The sequence below is a fragment of the Trichomycterus rosablanca genome, chromosome 1, assembly GCF_030014385.1.
Source record: "Trichomycterus rosablanca isolate fTriRos1 chromosome 1, fTriRos1.hap1, whole genome shotgun sequence".
Taxonomy (NCBI): Eukaryota; Metazoa; Chordata; class Actinopteri; order Siluriformes; family Trichomycteridae; genus Trichomycterus; species Trichomycterus rosablanca.
Window position 1 is genome coordinate 2,626,056 of NC_085988.1, and position 22,207 is coordinate 2,648,262.

The following is a 22,207-nucleotide window of genomic DNA, read 5'->3' on the forward strand; positions in this document are numbered from 1 at the left end:
TACATACATATACACACATGCAAATACATACACATATATACTCATGTACACATATGCAAATACATACACACACACACATATATTAATGTTTATATATATATATAAATTAATAATAATAAATTTTGTAGTGTGTTTTGGACATTTTTGGTTCTGTCACATCTAACACGTCAGGTCCTAGGAAATAAACTGTCAGGTTAAGGTGAGAACTAAAATAAAGGACATTGATGATAAAATTGTACTTTCGTATTGGTTTCACAAATAAAGGACTACCCAATCTCCTGGCATAAGACTCAGTCCTGGCACAGTATTTATGCTGGATGCCCTTCCTGATACAACCCTTCTATTTCTATCTGGGCTTGAGATCGGCTTCACACAGATATTACCCAATCATGTCCAGCTGATAGCATCACTGAGATTTGAACCCTGAATCCCCAGATCTCAGCAGCAGTGGGCTAACATACTTTACCTCTGTGTCACTTGAGTCTTGGTCTGAACTGGATTGTTTATGGTGTGTTTCTGCAGAAATCTGTAAAATGAGTGAATGAGAGTGAATGAAACAGACTGACCAAATGTTCCTCATAAGTGTATGTAAACTTTAGACTTCAAGTCTCCACGTTCCTCCAAACCGTTTGATTTCCGAGAAACAGCTAAAACCCACCTGACAGGTTCAGCTTGTTACCTACATGCATCACCGCTCATCTTCGGTGTACAAATGTCTCACAATGCAGCTATAGCCAAAAATATTAGGACACAGTTAATGTATCTGTGGATTTAATGATACTTAACCTAAACAACCTTTTGACCACAATAAAACAAAAGCCATATAAGCATAAAGGAACCTGTTATTATTATTATTATTATTATTATTATTATTATTATTATTACTACTACTATTAATGTTGTTGTTGTTGTTGTTATGACCAACTTTAACCCAAGCAATGGAGAGTTAAAAGCCATGTTAAAGGGCGCAAAAGTATCAATGTGAGTGTAGTGGGGCTTGAACCAGTGGCCTTATAATTACTAGGTCAGAACTGTAACCACTGAGCTGCTCCTGCTCCTAATGAATACAATAATATGAAGCGGGGTGTACTCATGTTCTGTGCCCACTGTGTCTGGATGGTACCCAGGGGCGTAACTACCGGGGGAGGGCAGGTGCACTGGGGCCCATGGCGTGGGGTGGGGGCACCACAACATGAACCCCCCCCCGCCCCCCCCATTGGCGGAAGTAAAAACATGACAGTATTTATCGTTAAGTAAAATATAAAAATAAGTAAAAGACAATGAAATATCAGAATACATGTAATCAAAATATACTGTGAGGGCACAGCAAGGGATTTTGGGAATCTGTGTAACCTGTTACTAGAGTAATATATATATATAATGGGGGGGGGGGGTGTCAATGCCAGGGTCTGTCATGGTAAAGGGCGTGTCAGTGCCAGGGTCTGTCATGGTATAGGGCGTGTCAGTGGCAGGGTCTGTCATGGTATGGGGGTGTGTCAGTATCAGGGTCTGTCATGGTATGGGGGTGTGTCAGTACCAGGGTCTGTCATGGTATGGGGCGTGTCAGTGCCAGGGTCTGTCATGGTATGGGGCGTGTCAGTGCCAGGGTGTATCATGGTAAGGGGGTGTGTCAGTACCAGGGTGTGTCATGGTATGGGGCGTGTCAGTGCCAGGGTGTATCATGGTAAGGGGGTGTGTCAGTACCAGGGTGTGTCATGGTATGGGGCGTGTCAGTACCAGGGTCTGTCATGGTAAGGGGCGTGTCAGTAACAGGGTCTGTCATGGTATGGGGCGTCAGTGCCAGGGTCTGTCATAGTATAGGGCGTGTCAGTGCCAGGGTCTGTCATGGTATGGGGGCGTGTCAGTGCCAGGGTCTGTCATTGTATGGGGCGTGTCAGTATCAGGGTCTGTCATGGTAAGGAAGTGTGTCAGTACCAGGGTGTATCATGGTACGGGGGTGTGTCTGTACCAGGGTGTGTCATGGTATGGAGGTGTGTCAGTACCAGGGTGTATCATGGTATGGGGCTGTGTCAGTGCCAAGGTGTATCATGGTATGGGGGTGTGTCAGTGCCAGGGTGTATCATGGTATGGGGGTGTGTCAGTACCAGGGTGTATCATGGTATGGGGCTGTGTCAGTGCCAGGGTGTATCATGGTATGGGGCTTTGTCAGTGCCAGGGTGTATCATGGTATGGGGGCGTGTCAGTACCAGGGTCTATCATGGTTTGGAGTGTGTGTCAGTACCAGGATGTATCATGGTATGGGGGTGTGTCAGTACCAGGGTCTGTCATGGTATGGGGGGGTGTCAGTACCAGGGTCTGTCATGGTATGGGGGTGTGTCAGTACCAGGTTGTTTCAAGGAATGGGGGCGTGTCAGTACCAGGGTCTGTCATGGTATGGGGGTGTGTCAGTGCCAGGGTCTTTCATGGTATGGGGCGTGTCAGTACCAGGGTGTATCATGGTATGGGGGTGTGTCTGTACCAGGGTGTGTCATGGTATGGAGGTGTGTCAGTACCAGGGTGTATCATGGTATGGGGGTGTGTCAGTACCAGGGTGTATCATGGTATGGAGTGTGTCAGTACCAGGGTGTATCATGGTATGGAGTGTGTCATTACCAGGGTGTTTCAAGGAATGGGGGCGTGTCAGTACCAGGGTCTGTCATGGTATGGGGGTGTGTCAGTGCCAGGGTCTTTCATGGTATGGGGCGTGTCAGTACCAGGGTGTATCATGGTATGGGGGTGTGTCTGTACCAGGGTGTGTCATGGTATGGAGGTGTGTCAGTACCAGGGTGTATCATGGTATGGGGGTGTGTCAGTACCAGGGTGTATCATGGTATGGAGTGTGTCAGTACCAGGGTGTATCATGGTATGGGGGTGTGTAAGTACCAGGGTGTATCATGGTATGGGGCGTGTCAGTACCAGGGTGTGTCATGGTATGGGGGTGTGTCAGTACCAGGGTGTATCATGGTATGGGGGTGTGTCAGTACCAGGGTGTATCATGGTATGGGGGGGGTGTCAGTACCAGGGTGTGTCATGGTATGGGGGTGTGTCAGTACCAGGGTGTACCATGTTATGGGGGTGTGTCAGTACCAGGGTGTATCATGGTATGGGGTGTGTCAGTACCAGGGTGTATCATGGTATGGGGGTGTGTCAGTACCAGGGTGTATCATGGTATGGGGTGTGTCAGTACCAGGGTGTATCATGGTATGGGGTGTGTCAGTACCAGGGTGTATCCTGGTATGGGGTGTGTCAGTACCAGGGTGTATCATGGTATGGGGGTGTGTCAGTACCAGGGTGTATCATGGTATGGGGGCGTGTCAGTACTAGGGTGTGTCATGGTATGGGGGCATGTCAGTACCAGGGTGTATCATGGTATGGGGGTGTGTCAGTACCAGGGTGTATCATGGTATGGGGGTGTGTCAGTACCAGGGTGTATCATGGTATGGGGGTGTGTCAGTACCAGGGTGTATCATGGTACGGGGGTGTGTCAGTACCAGGGTGTATCATGGTATGGGGGTGTGTCAGTACCAGGGTGTGTCATGGTATGGGGGTGTGTCAGTACCAGGGTGTATCATGGTATGGGGTGTGTCAGTACCAGGGTGTATCATGGTATGGGGGTGTGTCAGTACCAGGGTGTATCATGGTATGGGGTGTGTCAGTACCAGGGTGTATCATGGTATGGGGTGTGTCAGTACCAGGGTGTATCCTGGTATGGGGTGTGTCAGTACCAGGGTGTATCATGGTATGGGGGTGTGTCAGTACCAGGGTGTATCATGGTATGGGGGCGTGTCAGTACTAGGGTGTGTCATGGTATGGGGGCATGTCAGTACCAGGGTGTATCATGGTATGGGGGTGTGTCAGTACCAGGGTGTATCATGGTATGGGGGTGTGTCAGTACCAGGGTGTATCATGGTATGGGGGTGTGTCAGTACCAGGGTGTATCATGGTACGGGGGTGTGTCAGTACCAGGGTGTATCATGGTACGGGGGTGTGTCAGTACCAGGGTGTATCATGGTATGGGGGTGTGTCAGTACCAGGGTGTGTCATGGTATGGGGGTGTGTCAGTACCAGGGTGTATCATGGTATGGGGGTGTGTCAGTACCAGGGTGTGTCATGGTATGGGGGTGTGTCAGTACTCTTAGTAAAGGTCATTTACACTCTGTGATGCAGCATTAATACAGAAAAGTATGTTGAGATCTTAGAGCTGCCTTCAGCTCTAAGAGTTATTATTTACACATCCTTTATCCTAGTACTGTTATTACTAATATATACCTAACTAATCTTATTATTATTACTGTTATTATTATAATACATATTCATTTTTACTAATATGCTTATTGTTATTATTGCTATTATGTATATAGTAATATGTACATAGATATAATTTCATATATGTAACTAGCTATAGTTATAACTCTATATTCATATTAATCATAGGTATATGTTACTAATATTCTCTGTCTTTTTGCACAATGCTACTATTTGCACTTCTGGTAGATGCTAACTAAATTTCGTTGCCTTGTACCTGTACTAAGCAATGACAATAAAGTTGAATCTATCTATCTATCTAGAGCTGCCTTCAAGACATCTTTTTCAGGGATGTTCAGCATTTTTCAACAAGACGATGCAAAACCACCTGCTGCACACATTACAAAGGCGTGGCTGTGGAAGAAGAGGGTACGGGTGCTGGACCGGCCTGCCTACAGTCCTGACCTGTCCCCAATAGAGAACGTGTGGAGGATTTTGAAACGAAAAAAGGCGACAACGACGACCCCCCGTACTGCTGCACATCTTAAGACGTGTTTGCAGGAAGAACGAGACAAAATAAAAGCTGAAACATTAAATCACTCGCTCTCCTCGGTGCTGAAACCTCTTTTAAGTGGTGAAAAGGAACGACAACATTACCAAGTGGTAAATGCTTTACTGTCCCAACTGTTTTTGGAATGTGTTGCAGGCCTGAAATGCAGGAATGGATTATTATATTCATATTAATAAATGAAATGAAGTTGAGCAGATAAAAGATGAAATATCTCAGCTTCATCCTGTCTGACATCAAATAAAAGTCAAAGTTAATGTAAGAAACTCTGGGTTTTTATTATTTACATTTTCCATACTGTCCCAACTTTTTCTGATTTGGGGTTGTACTAAAAACTCACAGCAGGTGCTAATTAAGCTTTAGCTACTTGTAGATATACACATACAGTAATATAGAAAAAATAATAAAACTTCAAATTATCCCATCATGCACTTTTAATTGATCATCACAGACATAATTAATAACCGCTGGTGTGAGAACAAATCAGAGCATAATTGTAATGTACAAACCCCAAAACCTCATTCTGGAAATGTTGGAACGTTTAGTAAAATACATTAAAAAGAAGAATCTGGGACGTGTTCATTCTTTTAAATCTGATTTTATTTAACTGATAAAAGTAAAAAATAAAATAATCTATCACAGATCAACTTGTGATTTTATCTGATTGTAAATACATTTGGGAGAGAGATGTATTCACCCGTGTGTTCCATCAGCTTGTTTATTAATGAGACTTTTTAATGGTTTGGAAATTCTGGGTAATGGATGCTCATTTCTGTAGTGATCCAAGTGGATCAGAGAACTCTGAGGTGTTCTGATATATCGATCACAGTAGCAATGGTGGAGTTTTCGTTTATACTTAATACCACCTCACCTGTTTCCAGTGTTGGGGTAGTTACTCAAAAAAAGTAATCCATTACTGATTACTTTTTACTTAACTAAAATTGTAATGGGATTACTTTACTCATTACTTCATGGAAAATGTAATCTCATTCCTCATGACTTTACTTCCAAGTTACATTCTAAAACCCACACAAATATACTGGAATCAAATCTACAAACTAATCTGGACAGTAAAGAAATGATAGTATTTTTTTTTTTTTTTTTTTTTTTTCGGTTTATTTAGGAAGAAAATGCAGCAGTTGTATTTAAGCAATAGAAAAATATAGTCCAATAAAATCTTCAGTGGTTCAACAAAACAAAACCTACATTTCAAGCATGTGGACGGGCTGAATATATGTATATGGACTGAATTTACAAACAAAACAAAAGACTCTTCATAAATTCAAATATAAATCTTATATATAAGTCAATGTAGAGTGAAAATCATTTTATTTAAGAAGATATTTAATAAAATCTTGTACAGTATGTAGCGCATAACAGTATGTTAAAGAGAATTGTTTATATTGCCATCTAGTGGTTAGTGGAGGTAATGCTACAGCTATAGCTACCAAAAATAAATTTCAAGCATGTTTAAGAAAAATTACGCAGAAAACAGCTTTGTTTTATGCTTTGAGTTTTTAAAATAATATTTTTATATAAAAATGTGAGTAAGGCAAGTAACGTAGTTTTTATTAAGTTAGTAACTGTAATGTGATTGTAACAAGAGGAACCTTTGTTATGTGCTTGTTGTAACACGGACGGAGATTGATGATGTACTTGAGATGTTGCACATGTTATACTGCTGGATATGTTTTGTTAATAAAGTAAGCAAGTGTTATTGCTTTAACCGTCCATTCTGTAGAGTCGTTATTAATGGTCAGAACAGAATGAAACATGGTGGCAGCGGATTAAGTTGTTTGAAGTGCATCGAGTGAAGATATCTGCACGGTAGCGTTCGGTTTATGTTTTTTAGTGTAGTGGTGCACGGAGAAGCTCGCGGTGCAATGGAAGGTCTGAAACCTCTGCAAACTCTAAGTTTGGACTCAACTTGTCAAAGTTGTGGAAAACATGGAGGGATGAATTTGTTCTCTACGTGGACCTCACTATGGCAGACGCAGAGGAGTCAAGGAAGGTGAAGCTGTTCAGCTACCTCATTGGAGAAAGCGGTAGGGAATTGTTGGACACTTTGGCCGCCAGTTTGGCTGCTCAAGAGAGAACAGTGAGCGCGCTAATTGAAAGGTTTGATGAACATTGCAATCCCAGTGTGAACGAAACGGTGGAATGTTATCGCTTTTTTATGAGAAATTAAAGCGCTGCTGAAAATATTGATTGCTACGTGACAGATCTCAGAGTACTCGCCCGAACTTGCAATTTTGGAGAAATCAGAGACTCACTGATACGTGATAGGATTGTTTGTGGAATAAATAATTCAGGGCTGAGAGAAAGACTACTGCGTGAGAAAAATCTATCCCTGGATAACGGTCTACAGATATGCAGAGCTGCGGAGTTGTCACGAGAGAACAACAAAACTATTTCAGGTGTGCTTGTGGAAGATGTACATGCAGTGAAAAGTGCAGTGCTACAAAACCAGCACAAAGAGACAATTGCATGCAGGTTCTGTGGAAAGTCACATGAGAAAGACAAACACAAGTGTCCAGTTTTCGGTAAGAAATGCAAACGGTGTGGAAAAGCTAATCATTTTGCAGTTAAGTGTAAGTCTAAATTTGAACAGAAATATAAGAAATCTGTGCACAAAAGTAAAATAGCCAGTGAAGCAATGAAGCTCATTAAAGTGCATTATGAGAACATCCTAGCAATAGACAGCATTGTTACCATCGGAAATCACAAAAAAAGGTCAGTGGTCACTGGAACAAATCAAGCAAGAGTACAGAGATGTCTTTGCTGGTGATGGCTGCCTGGAGGGAGAATGCAAACTTGAAACTGACCATTCAGTAAAGCCTGTGAAACTCCCAAAGAGTTGCTGTGATAAAACCTTTGAAAGTGGAACTATTTGATCTTCAGAGGAGAGGTATTATCATGCCTGTGGATAAAAGTACAGATTGGATTAGCAGTATGGTAGTTGTACAAAAATCCAATGGTAGACCAAGAGTGTGCATTGATCCAAGACCCCTCAACAAGGCCTTGAAACGAAGTCACTTTCCTCTACCAACTATTGATGACATACTCCCAGACCTCTCTAGAGCAAAGGTTTTCTCAGTATGTGATGTTAAAAGTGGCTTCTGGCATGTAAAACTAGATGATGAGTCCAGTTACTTGACAACATTTTCTTCACCATTTGGTCGATACAGATGGCTCAGGATGCCGATGGGAATAAGTCCAGCACCAGAGATTTTCCAGAGGAAACTTACTCAAGCATTAGAGGGTTTACCTGGTGTATACATCATAGCAGATGACGTGCTAATCACAGGTCAAGGTGAATCGCAGGAAGAAGCCAGTCAGGACCATGACAGAAAATTGAAATCGATGTAGAGAAAAGAACATCAAGTTGAATGTTGACAAATTGAAGCTAAGACAAAATGAAGTTCCATACATAGGGCACCTACTGACTGCTCATGGACTGAAAATTGACCCAGAAAAGGTTCGTGCAATAACGCATATGCCCAGACCTACTGATGTCAAAGCTGTGCAAAGACTGCTGGGTATGGTAAATTACCTTTCCAAATTCTGTGCTCATTTGTCTGACAATTGTGTAATTTTAAGACAGTTAACCCATCAAGAGAGCACTTGGGAATGGACAGCTCAACATGAGGAAGCATTTCTCAAGCTGAAACAGGCTATTTCAAATGCACCTGTTTTAAAGTACTACAGTCCAGAGGAAGAGCTGACTGTCCAGTGTGATGCTTCGGACACAGGGCTTGGTGCTGCACTTATACAAAGGGGTAGGCCAGTAGCATTTGCCAGTAGAGCACTTACACAAACGGAACGTGGCTACGCCCAAATAGAAAAGGAATTCTTAGCTATGGTATTTAGTATGGAAAAGTTTCACCAGTATACGTATGGTCGTAAAGTGACTGTCCAAAGTGATCACAAACCCTTGGAGAACATAATGCGTAAGCCTCTATTAAGTGCTCCGAAACGACTGCAACGAATGATGCTTCGTATCCAGAAATATGATGTGGATGTAGTTTATGTCCCAGGACGAGACATGCTGTTGGCTGACACGCTTAGCAGGGCATATTTGCTAGAATGTCCATCTACTGGTTCTGTGGAAGCAGAAATAGAAACTATCAACATGGTAGAACATTTACCTATTTCTGAGGACAGACTGCATAGAATTCGTTCTGCTACAAAGGAGGACAGACTCCTTACCAAAATACTCACCAAAACCATTCTGCAAGGATGGCCAAGGCAGAAAGCTGATGTTCCAAGTGAAATAATGCATTACTATGCATTCCAAGAGGAACTGAGCTATCAAGACGGTATTGTCTTTAGGGGTGAACGTGTGGTTATTCCTCAAACGCTCAGAGGCGAGATCACACAGCGCATCCACTCCTCGCACTTAGGTGTTGAAGGCTGCCTTAGGCGAGCCAGAGAGTGCGTATACTGGCAGGGTATGAATGACCAAATTAAGTCGTACATATTGAAATGTAGTATCTATCGATCAGTTGACGATAAGCAGCAAAAAGAGTCGCTCCACCCACATGAAATACCAAACAGACCTTGGGCAAAGGTAGTTTGCATTTGATGGTAAAGATGACCTAATCACAGTGGACTATTTTTCTATTTTTTGGGAAATAGATTATCTACCAAACACAAAGTCCAACATGGTCATTAGCAAGCTAAAAGCCCATTTTGCGCGTCAAGGTATCCCTGATATTGTCATTTCGGACAATTGACCGCAATTCGCTTCTCATGAATTTAAGAGATTTAGCCAACTTTGGGATTTCATCCACAAAACTTCTTCACCGGGATATCCACAAAGCAATGGCAAGGCAGAATCAGCAGTGAAAACAGCCAAAAGGCTCATGTACAAAGCCAAAGCTGCAAGACAGGATCCATATCTGGCCTTGCTGGACCACCGTAACACACCAACACAAGGGTTACAAACAAGTCCAGCTCAGAGATTGCTTAGTCGTCGCACAAGAACACTGTTACCTACCAAAATTAGTCTACTACATCCAGAAGTCAGAGATGTACAGCAAGAACTAGAAAACAATCAGCAACGCCAAAGAACCCTACTACAGCAGGTCTACTAGAGATCTAGACATGTTGCAGCAAGGTGACTTTGTGAGAATACAACCTTTTGAACCTCAAAACATTTGGAGAAAGGGTAAAGTTGTTAAGCCAATTGATTCAAGATCTTACAATGTTGAGTTAGACACCGGAGGTGTAATTCGTAGAAATCGCAGACTGTGTTCTAGAAGGAAAAAAAGAAAAGAAAGAAAGGATGTAACAAGAGGAACCTTTGTTATGTGCTTGTTGAAACACGGACGGAGATTGATGATGTACTTGAGATGTTGCACATGTTATACTGCTGGATATGTTTTGTTAATAAAGTAAGCAAGTGTTATTGCTTTAACCGTCCATTCTGTAGAGTCGTTATTAATGGTCAGAACAGAATGAAACAGTGATTACAAAATATTTAACTGTAATGCGGTACATTACTTCGTTACAGAAAAAAGTAATCACATTACTGTAATGCGTTACTTTGTACCACGTTACCCCCAACACTGCCTGTTTCCAACTCACTTCTTATTGTAAAATATTCACTTCGCTCGGTTCTAATGTTTTGTGTTGAAGGTTTACAGAATACAATGAAGTTAATCAGAATGAACACGTCACATATTCTTTTTTTTGTCGCATTTTACTAAACGTTCCAACTTTTTTGGAAATGTGGTTTGTAAGTAAAAGGCAGTTAAAGACAGTTGTGAATTAGACTAATTACTTATTTAGCTGTTAATGTTATACATTCATATACAAGTAGAAAAATGATCAGCTACACAAATTAGTTTGTAATAAAATAAAAAGAAAAAATGAAGGAAAAACCCAAACAAATAGTATTTACACGATCTGATGAGCTGAACGTGAAAAACCTCAAGTGTAACGAACCCATCCTGCAATCACAAATATTCCATCAAAACAAAAAAAGTAGTTGAAGTCGACTATCCTGTACGAAATGTAATTCTATTAGTAATTCTGGATAGCTGAAAAAAGGTCCCTGGTGGTACTGTGGTTTATTACGCTAGCCAACCTAGCTGTTGGTTTATCTACAGGTATCTACACAGACATGATTGGCTATGTCTTAGGGGAAGTGACCAAAGACCTGTGTAGACCAGTAACTGGTGACCTGTCCTGGGTATTCCTACCTAGCGCTGGAGTTTTCAGGTGAATCTTGACCCTGAATTTGATAAAGTGATTGAAGAACAAAAGAAGATGGAAAACACAAGTAAAATACACGTAAAAGTCATTAGCTAGTACAGAATCATTTTTCACCTAGTGAGAATTATTGAAGGGAAAAGTACTCGACTATTTATTTGCATTTGATTGGTCTCTTCACTCTAACCCCGCCTTTCTCAGCACTGTTAGCGCCGCCTCTTCAAGATCTTTTATTCCGTTCTTCAGAAGTGTATATGTGACAGTAAAGGACATTCCTGCTGCTACAGCACTTTAGTGTAAAATTGGCAGATCATACCTACAGAACAATAAACAGAAGTTTGTTTCTCGTCAGGTGCTTCACTTTATCTAGAGCCAACTGCTGCTCCAGGCCACCTCTCTCCCCCTGTGTAAACATATTAGATGTTTTAGAATCTTACAACATAACATAACACAAAACCTTGTTTAGTTTAGTTTAGCTGGACATGAACAGATGTAGAAAACAACCAAAGACCAAAAACAACAAAACAAACTGGGTTCAGGTCCTGAATGTGTTTAGGGAGTTAAAATCAAACCACAAACGTTTAAATTACTGTAAGTTTACTTCAATACCATTAACAGATTTACCCTAATCAAGTTTTAAAACTCTTATATAACAGTTTTTTGTATTTATTTTAATATACTTACATGCATTACTAACCTGTACAACACCTGTACGGCAACGACTGGCATGTACTGGCATCTGTGTGCACACTTTACACATCCTCATACGTACACATACATACATGATTTAATGACATTATTCACTGAAATTAAGTGTTTAAGAATAACTAACGGCGGATGTTTTGTATCTTTATTTGACTGTTTTCCTTTTTGTTTGTGGCTTTTTAGCTTTTTTCAGCTACTCAACATCATCTGATTCTCCTCTTCATGCTGCTCCATTCATATTTAAGAAGGAGACAGTTTAATAGGACTGCAAGACAGGCCAGTCAAGCACACACAGTCTGTGTCTACGGTGCAGGAATTAAATTTAAAACTGGTCTGTATTTGTGAAGTTTCAGTGAAGTTTTCCAGCCAGAACATTAAAAGTCTTCGTACATTTGTCAGGTAAATAAAGGTTTAGAAGAATCACATTCTTGATTATATTGCACTTTATGGAAACTGGGTTTGTATATACAGTCCTTGCTACAATTATTGGCACCCCAGGTAAAGGTGAGTTAAATGGATTAGGAGAAATTCACCTTTTCGGTAAATGAGCTCAATGTCACACTAAAATTTAAAATGTGTTCATTTGAATTTTATATGAAGCGTTTAAACCTTTGTAAAGAGTTTTATTAAGAAGAAGACGACTTTAAATAAATACCTGCTACATGGATATGAGTTTGTATACATGTTTTTGAATTAATCACCATTTCCTTCCGAGGCCCTTTACATTTATTTCCATTCCAAAGGGCCCGACACCCTAAATCTGTTTTGTGTCGAGATTTTTTACAACCACTACTAGGATTGGTGTGTTTACAAAGACTAAGACTGGGTGTCCAAGCATCTGGGACAGCACTAATCCAATGTCTAATCCAATGGCTGTGATATTGATGTTGAAATACTAATCTTATAGCACCATCTAGTGATTTGATGATTCTTGCACTCAGTATCGTTTAGTTAATGAATCGACTCTTCATGGTGAGTCGTTTCCTAACGTCCACTTAAAACAGCTAGTTTGCAGAATCGACTCGTTCGACTCATTTGAATCTGTAGGCTCCGTTGCACCGAATCTCTCAACCGACAACTTGAGGACTGAAGTGAAGACGCAGTCGGTCTATGATTTTCCACCGCAGCAACTATTAAATCTTGTATTAATAGTAACAATTATTAAAACAAGAGAAATGTTGTTAGCATAAGTAGCTTTATAGCTTTAACTTTAATAATATTAATCAGTAATTAGTAATAATAATTCATTAGTAATGTTAGTAGTAATAAAATTTGTTAGTTAGTTTATTTTCACAACTAGACCACCATGCACTGTTAGACATTTCTGTAATTTCTACAGTTATTAACCACATACCACACAGTAAAATACTGCAAATAGTTTTTACAGTACATAACAGTATTTTCCACTGCATCATGACAATTTTGCCTGATGCTAAATACTAAATACAGAGATTTACTGTATTTTTTACATTGAGGTAAATTACTGTAATTACCTTTGGCGCCAAACGATTTTATTGACAAGATTCAACCTAATTTTCAGCTGTGAGAGTTTTAAACTGACATTGTTTGCCTAACGGTTCAGCTTCGGTACCACCACATTATCTCAGGTTTTGCGGGAAGGAGTTTAGGAGAGGTGCGCACACAGAAAAAGTTCGGCTATGATGGATGGAGCCGCAGTGGAGCAGCAGTGGAGCAGCAGGGGTGCTGAGACCCTTGAAGAGGATTTTTTACACCAAAACTGGGAACCAGCAAAAAATAAAGGTAAAGAGTCTACGACAGTTAGGACAATAAATTAACACTAGTCACGGTTATCGGGTCTATTGTGCACTATAGGAGCATTAGCATTAGTCGTCGGCAACTTTTTTCCAAAGTAAAACAAGTAAACGTTCCATTGTACAAATGACTGTGAGTTTCATGTTTAAAAGCTAAGTTAGTCAGGTTAGGTGAAATTTACAACACGACAGCGCTAGCATAGTAGCTAATCTCCTGCGACGCTGTAAACTGTGACATCGTTTAACAGTCGCCACAGGATCCTTACAAAACATTGTACTTTTCAGAAAGATTAGATTTATTTTGAGGATACTGTATTGAATTGCATAGAACTGTTAAAGATGATCTTTCTGTGATTACAGGTGAACAATGCAGGTTGCAGGTTGAGAAGTGGTTCACCTCGCTGCGTTTGCTACCCAGGGTCTACCTAGGAACACGGTTCATTTCATGTTAAGTCGGGTATGTGAGTCGACAGTGTTGAGTGGAGTTTTATACCAAAACTACTGTGTTTCTGTAACCCTGCATTTCTGAAGCTCTTGTGTTATTTCTAATGTAACTTTATCTAGATTCATTGTTCATTGTTGTACTATGCATTCACTATGAATTATTTAACAGTAAAAGTGTTTTTCTGTAATATGAATTAACATGAATTTTGTACATGTCAAGTTAATGCACATTGTGTTATTTTAAATGTGTTGTTTTAAATGTATTTTGAAAGTTGCATGGATTAAAGTAAGAATGTTTTTAAGGAAATTCTGTACTTGTACACGTTTTTGTTGAAAGTGCTTTAAGCATTTGCAGTGATTTAAATAAAGAATTTGATTTGTTGCAATAATTGTCTGTGTGGATTAAATAGCAGTATTGCGTAAGTTATAAGTCAAATAAGTACAATTTACCGAGTTTTTTAAAATTTAAAATTAAATTTAACAAATAATTACAGTATTGTACAGTTAACCTAAGTTTTTACTGTGGTGTTACTGTAAAATGCAATTACAGTAACATTAAGTTACTGTAAAATAAAATACAGTTATGGTACTGTAAATTTGAATTACAGTAACTTACTGGCAACAGTGTTGCCAGTAAGTTACTGTAAAAACCCTTTGAAATGTCTAACAGTGTGTGCAATTGTAACGTTGATTACCATATAGGTTTTATTTCTCGTCTAAGCCAGTAAAGACTCAACAGAAGAAGCTTAGAAAATAACAATGCAAACCGGTTAATTTCAGTCTTAATTCCATTAAACAATTAGTAATTTCGGTAATTTTTACTTTTAAATCAAATAAAAAAGAACAAATGTGCATAGTTATAGGTAAAATCTGTCCATCACTATCATCTTCATCAGTGGTAAAGTTGGTGCTCTTTCCGGTTGTCATGACTTGTCTTTGAATTTTCATCTTTTCACTTTGTTCTCTTAACCTCTCTCATTGACCTGATCCTGATTTTCTGTGGGTGATGTTAATGCATGTAAAATACTGTCCTACTTAAAAAAAAAAAATAGTGAACTAAAATATCAACCTTATGTTTAGAATTAAAAAGCAAGCACATGGACTGTGGTCATGATCAGAATATACAGAAGCATTCTATTTGATTATAGTTATAGGCTATTGATAATAATGATAATTGATAATAAATAATCGATTAACCAATAACCAGTATGAGTCATTGTTTGATTAATATTGATGACTAAAATGTATTTTAAATTACTTTCTAACAGCAAACAGTGATCAGTTTCACATAAATAAGCAGTAGTGAGGATGCAGAGTGAGTGTTGCTGAAATATGACTTACCCTAGCCCACGCCCAGTGCATGTGGGCCAGTTCTCTTTACCCTGTGTACCCTGTCTCAGGGATTGTGTTGATGTACAAAATATTTTGAGCTCGTAGGTGTGAGTATGAAGCCGGTCCGTGTCAAGAGTTGCTCTTGGCTGCTCAACAGGCGGTTTCTATCTGTTGGTCTTGGATTCTGTAAAGGTGCTTTGAGACGGCGTCTATAAGACAGTTGTAGCCTAGCAGTTAGGGTACTGGACTAGTAATCAAAAGGTCGCTGGTTCATGCCCCACCCCTGCCAGGTTGCTGCTGTTGGGCCTTAATCCTCAGTTGTTTACTGTCACAGTACTGTAAGTCGCTTTGGATAAATGCTAACAATGTAAATGTAGTGTAAAAAGTGCTATACAAATTTAATGTGACTTGTTCATGGTGTTACGTAAAAATAGTGCCGATCCCAAGACTGGATCAGTATGAGGGTTACATATTGAAATGCATCTTTCATAAAAACTGAGAAATGGAACATGTGAATAAATGAGCTGCTGTGGTGACTCCTAAACACGGGAGCAACCAAAAGGAATCATCAGAAATGTACTTTTTGTGGTCTGTCAGTAAACCAGACACTCGACGTTTTAAGGTATTTTTATTGATAATAAAATACATTGTACCGATTTGCACATTTAAACTCCAACGCACATCTAGACTCCAACTAAAACAAGTATATGAAGTATATAAAGGAATAACATGGTAAATAAAATCCCGTTATTCTGATAGAAGATTAAAACGCTACCCAGCCATTATTTTATCATTTTAAGCAGATTTCATTCTGAAACAAACTACAAACGAGACAAAACTAATCTGATCACAATATTATAATTCACAATACATGAAATCAAATGTGTTAATAAAGCGAGTATGTTCTGTTAAATCTGATTGTGAAAAAGAAAATGATGTGTTGCTGATATAATTCCTCTGATTATATATTCAACCTGTAAGAGGTTCCTACAAAAGCAAATCTAACTCATCACACTTATTACTCTAACCCGGCCTCCCTCAGTACCATCAGTACATTACTCTAACCCAGCCTCTCTCAGTACCATCAGTACATTACTCTAACCATCAGTACCATCAGTACATTACTCTAACCATCAGTACCATCAGTACATTACTCTAACCATCAGTACCATCAGTACATTACTCTAACCATCAACACCATCAGTACATTACTCTAACCCGGCCTCCCTCAGTACCATCAGTACATTACTCTAACCCGGCCTCTCTCAGTACCATCAGTACATTACTCTAACCCGGCCTCTCTCAGTACCATCAGTACTTTACTCTAACCATCAGTACATTACTCTAACCATCAGTACCATCAGTACATTACTCTAACCCAGCCTCCCTCAGTACCATCAGTACATTACTCTAACCCAGCCTCCCTCAGTACCATCAGTACATTACTCTAACCCAGCCTCCCTCAGTACCATCAGTACACTACTCTAACCATCAGTACCATCAGTACATTACTCTAACCCAGCCTCTCTCAGTACCATCAGTACATTACTCTAACCATCAGTACCATCAGTACATTACTCTAACCATCAGTACCATCAGTACATTACTCTAACCATCAGTACCATCAGTACATTACTCTAACCATCAGTACCATCAGTACATTACTCTAACCATCAGTACCATCAGTACATTACTCTAACCCGGCCTCTCTCAGTACCATCAGTACATTACTCTAACCATCAGTACCATCAGTACATTACTCTAACCATCAGTACCATCAGTACATTACTCTAACCATCAGTACCATCAGTACATTACTCTAACCATCAGTACCATCAGTACATTACTCTAACCATCAGTACCATCAGTACATTACTCTAACCATCAGTACCATCAGTACATTACTCTAACCCGGCCTCTCTCAGTACCATCAGTACATTACTCTAACCATCAGTACCATCAGTACATTACTCTAACCATCAGTACCATCAGTACATTACTCTAACCCGGCCTCTCTCAGTACCATCAGTACATTACTCTAACCATCAGTACCATCAGTACATTACTCTAACCCAGCCTCTCTCAGTACCATCAGTACATTACTCTAACCCGGCCACTCTCAGTACCATCAGTACATTACTCTAACCCAGCCTCCCTCAGTACCATCAGTACATTACTCTAACCATCAGTACCATCAGTACATTACTCTAACCATCAGTACCATCAGTACATTACTCTAACCATCAGTACCATCAGTACATTACTCTAACCCAGCCTCTCTCAGTACCATCAGTACATTACTCTAACCCAGCCTCCCTCAGTACCATCAGTACATTACTCTAACCATCAGTACCATCAGTACATTACTCTAACCATCAGTACCATCAGTACATTACTCTAACCCAGCCTCTCTCAGTACCATCAGTACATTACTCTAACCCAGCCTCCCTCAGTACCATCAGTACATTACTCTAACCATCAGTATCATCAGTACATTACTCTAACCATCAGTACCATCAGTACATTACTCTAACCATCAGTACCATCAGTACATTACTCTAACCATCAGTACCATCAGTACATTACTCTAACCCAGCCTCTCTCAGTACCATCAGTACATTACTCTAACCCAGCCTCTCTCAGTACCATCAGTACATTACTCTAACCATCAGTACCATCAGTACATTACTCTAACCCGGCCTCCCTCAGTACCATCAGTACATTACTCTAACCATCAGTACATTACTCTAACCATCAGTACCATCAGTACATTACTCTAACCCGGCCTCTCTCAGTACCATCAGTACATTACTCTAACCATCAGTACCATCAGTACATTACTCTAACCCGGCCTCTCTCAGTACCATCAGTACATTACTCTAACCATCAGTACCATCAGTACATTACTCTAACCCGGCCTCTCTCAATACCATCAGTACATTACTCTAACCATCAGTACCATCAGTACATTACTCTAACCCGGCCTCTCTCAGTACCATCAGTACATTACTCTAACCATCAGTACCATCAGTACATTACTCTAACCATCAATACCATCAGTACATTACTCTAACCATCAGTACCAACAGTACATTACTCTAACCATCAGTACCATCAGTACATTACTCTAACCATCAGTACCATCAGTACATTACTCTAACCATCAGTACCATCAGTACATTACTCTAACCATCAGTACCATCAGTACATTACTCTAACCATCAATACCATCAGTACATTACTCTAACCATCAGTACCATCAGTACATTACTCTAACCATCAGTACCATCAGTACATTACTCTAACCATCAATACCATCAGTACATTACTCTAACCATCAGTACCATCAGTACATTACTCTAACCCGGCCTCTCTCAGTACCATCAGTACATTACTCTAACCATCAGTACCATCAGTACATTACTCTAACCATCAGTACATTACTCTAACCATCAGTACCATCAGTACATTACTCTAACCATCAGTACCATCAGTACATTACTCTAACCATAAGTACCATCAGTACATTACTCTAACCATCAGTACCATCAGTACATTACTCTAACCATCAGTACCATCAGTACATTACTCTAACCATCAGTACCATCAGTACATTACTTTAACCATCAGTACATTACTCTAACCATCAGTACCATCAGTACATTACTCTAACCATCAGTACCATCAGTACATTACTCTAACCCGGCCTCCCTCAGTACCATCAGTACATTACTCTAACCATCAGTACCATCAGTACATTACTCTAACCCCGCCTCTCTCAGTACCATCAGTACATTACTCTAACCATCAGTACCATCAGTACATTACTCTAACCATCAGTACCATCAGTACATTACTCTAACCATCAGCACCATCAGTACATTACTCTAACTATCAGTACCATCAGTACATTAATCTAACCATCAGTACCATCAGTACATTACTCTAACCATCAGTACCATCAGTACATTAATCTAACCATCAGTACCATCAGTACATTACTCTAACCATCAGTACCATCAGTACATTACTCTAACCATCAGTACCATCAGTACATTACTCTAACCATCAGTACCATCAGTACATTACTCTAACCATCAGTACCATCAGTACATTACTCTAACCATCAGTACATTACTCTAACCATCAGTACATTACTCTAACCATCAGTACATTACTCTAACCATCAGTACCATCAGTACATTACTCTAACCCGGCCTCTCTCAGTACCATCAGTACATCACTCTAACCATCAGTACCATCAGTACATTACTCTAACCATCAGTACATTACTCTAACCATCAGTACATTACTCTAACCATCAGTACCATCAGTACATTACTCTAACCCCGCCTCTCTCAGTATCATCAGCGCATCCTCTTCAAGCTCTTCCAGTCCACTCTTCAGTAGCTTATATGTACTATTAAAAGAATATCCTGCTGCTACAGCATTTACTGCACCAGGTTTCAAATTGCGCAGATACTTCTCAGATGAATCTTCAGTTAATCTTGTGTATGATTTTGACACCAGGTCCTCTACAAGTGAAGATTTTTTCAAAGATGTTAAATGTGGCTTGTTGACTCGTTTTGAGAGACTTTCAATTGATTTATCATCAAGACCAAATGAGAAGTAGCAACTAGTAAAGAAAGCCACTAGAATGCCAACATCACATGCTTTTGATAGATCAGGTACTAGAGCTGCTGCAACTCCACCAGAGGAAGCGGCTGCAACCCAGACTGCTTTCTTAAACATTCTGACTTTCCTCTTCAGTATGGCCACAGAAGTGACCGGTACTGACTGTATTAGAGCGTATCGTTTATGCTCTGGAAGCTCTGACATCAGTGTGCCCTCAAGCTCCTCAAAATCAAATGCAGAATCATCATAGGAGGAAATGAGAAAAACTTTAGGATTTTTAAAGTCCTTCAAATGTGCCAGGCAGTCGTTCCTAATTTTTGCCAGAGTTTCTTCTCTGTTGAAGCCTTGTTTCTTCTCTTCTTGTGCAACGTCAACGTCTATCTTTGATCTGACAAAGTAAAACAGCTTTTTCTTCTTTTTGATCTTTTTGGCCAGCAGGACGTCGTTCTCTCCAAGTCTCCCTGATGAGATGATGATGAAGAAATCAAACCTAGCAAACTGCATCTTCTTAAGATAATCTTTAACCCTAGATTTTGTGCTTCCAACTCCTGGAAGGTCCCAGAAAGTCACATTAGGCATTGTTGGGTGTAGGTAAGGGGTTGGTTCAGTGGTGGTTTCAGTAACTCCAGTTGCAGCTGCACCTTCATCATCATCTCTCAGTCCTCTGATTGCATTAATGAAAGTCGACTTTCCTGCTCCTGATTCTCCAGTTACAGCAACGTCCAGTGAGACGTTATTCAACTGGTCCTGTTTCTCTTCTGCTTTTTCATATCCTCTTTCCAAAGTGGACTCTCCTGAAGCCTCTAATATTGCAGTTACGTCAGAATCTTGACTCATTGTTACAGTATGAACTGATCCGGTTCTGATGTTTGTGTTACAGTTATTGTAGCTCAACTCCAGTTGCTTGGTGTGTTTAATGAAACAGCAGTTTTCACTTATTCACTCCTGTAAGAAGGAAAATAAAGATTAATTACATGATTACATGTTAAATACATTTGAATGTTTATTGGAATTTATTGTCAAACAAAAAAATGCGACATAAGAATAGAATAAAAATTGGTCAAAATTGTATTCAAGCTTTATTGAAGGTAAAGCTACCTTCCGGTTTGGGTATGACTCGCGCCGGTTGTTATGATTGCCGCTCCACTCCGGTCTACTTTCTTTTTTCCCTTTTTATTCAACGATATCAGTGCTATTTTGCTACTTTCATCCTTACATGTGAAATGCGGTGGATTGCTTCTTGATCATACTGACTCTGGATTCTCTGAGACGCTGTCATCTGCTGCTTTCGTTTTCTTTTTTTCGGCATTGGCTGGTTATGCTAGCTGGTTACGCTAGCTATTTCAGTTACCGACCCACCGCTGTTGGTGCTTCTGGCTGCCTGCGAGCCCGCTCCAACTGGTTTGCTCCCCATTCAGCTGTGCTTGCTTGTCCTGTGTACTGTAATTTTTGGATTATTTGGGTTCACGATTGCTACTTGTGGCCCCTCGCGTGGCGTGGATAATGCCAATTCCCCTTGTCTACGCTATACTTCTGCTGATCTACATGACCTGAGAACTTTTTATCATCTTGACTCGGCGACTTACAACCTCTGTCATAATGCTGGCATCTCTCGTCGTTTGTGGTATGTTCATCGTGGTCGCAGGAGTCGGCGTTATGCTCACCATTCTTCTCAACCCATCCTCACCCATCAAACATCAGCCACAGCAATCCCATCTGGACTTCTAATCGTCGTCCCAGGAAGCGTTCGTCCTGGCATCCTCGCGGCGCTGATCCTGGCGTACTACGTGCGATACCTCATCCTAACGTCCCACCTGCTCTGCTCTTCTCATAATTGCTTGCTCACTATGGCACTATTTAACTGTCGTTCACTCACTGACAAGGCTGCTCTACTCAGTGATTGCATTACTCATAAAAACATTGACCTTCTCTTTCTGACTGAAACCTGGCAACAGCCTAATGACTATATCCATCTGAACACAGCTGCACCGGTGGGATTTAAGCATCTTTCGTCCCCTAGGGCCTCTGGGAGAGACGGCGGCTTGGTTGTGCTCTTCTCCCAGGCTATTAATCTCTGTATCTGTAACTCCCCAAAGGTTTCTTCTTTTGAATACATGGTGGTTAAGATTCTGAGCCCTAGTCCTACTCTTTTCATACTCATTTACCGTCCACCTAAAAATCGCTTTACTGATTTTTTGTCGGATTTGTTTGAAGTTCTGACGTCTGTGCGTGGTCTAACTTTGTCTGTTGTTTTGCTGGGTGACTTTAATATTCACCTAGACTCCAATAC

The 22,207-nt window shown here is 40.3% G+C and overlaps 1 protein-coding gene across 1 annotated transcript; it reads right to left on the bottom strand.

The window, feature by feature from the left end:
• Positions 1–19,620: 19,620 nt before the first annotated feature.
• LOC134325417 (interferon-gamma-inducible GTPase 10-like) lies at positions 19,621–21,331 on the bottom strand. Its single transcript, XM_063007602.1, has 2 exons — positions 21,269–21,331; positions 19,621–20,820 (listed from the first exon to the last, which is right to left on the bottom strand). Exons 1-2 carry the CDS (start codon positions 21,329–21,331, stop codon positions 19,621–19,623), a joined length of 1,263 nt encoding a protein of 420 aa, XP_062863672.1.
• Between the last annotated feature and the right edge of the window lie 876 nt (positions 21,332–22,207).

What these genes read in the sequence shown, in the direction of transcription:
- LOC134325417 (XM_063007602.1), bottom strand. Translation starts at nt 21,331, where the DNA reads ATGGGGAGCAAACCAGTTGGAGCGGGCTCGCAGGCAGCCAGAAGCACC. An exon ending in GCACCAACAGCGGTGGGTCG is followed by an intron (nt 20,821 to 21,268) that starts GTAACTGAAATA and finishes AAACACACCAAG; the next exon opens with CAACTGGAGTTGAGCTACAA.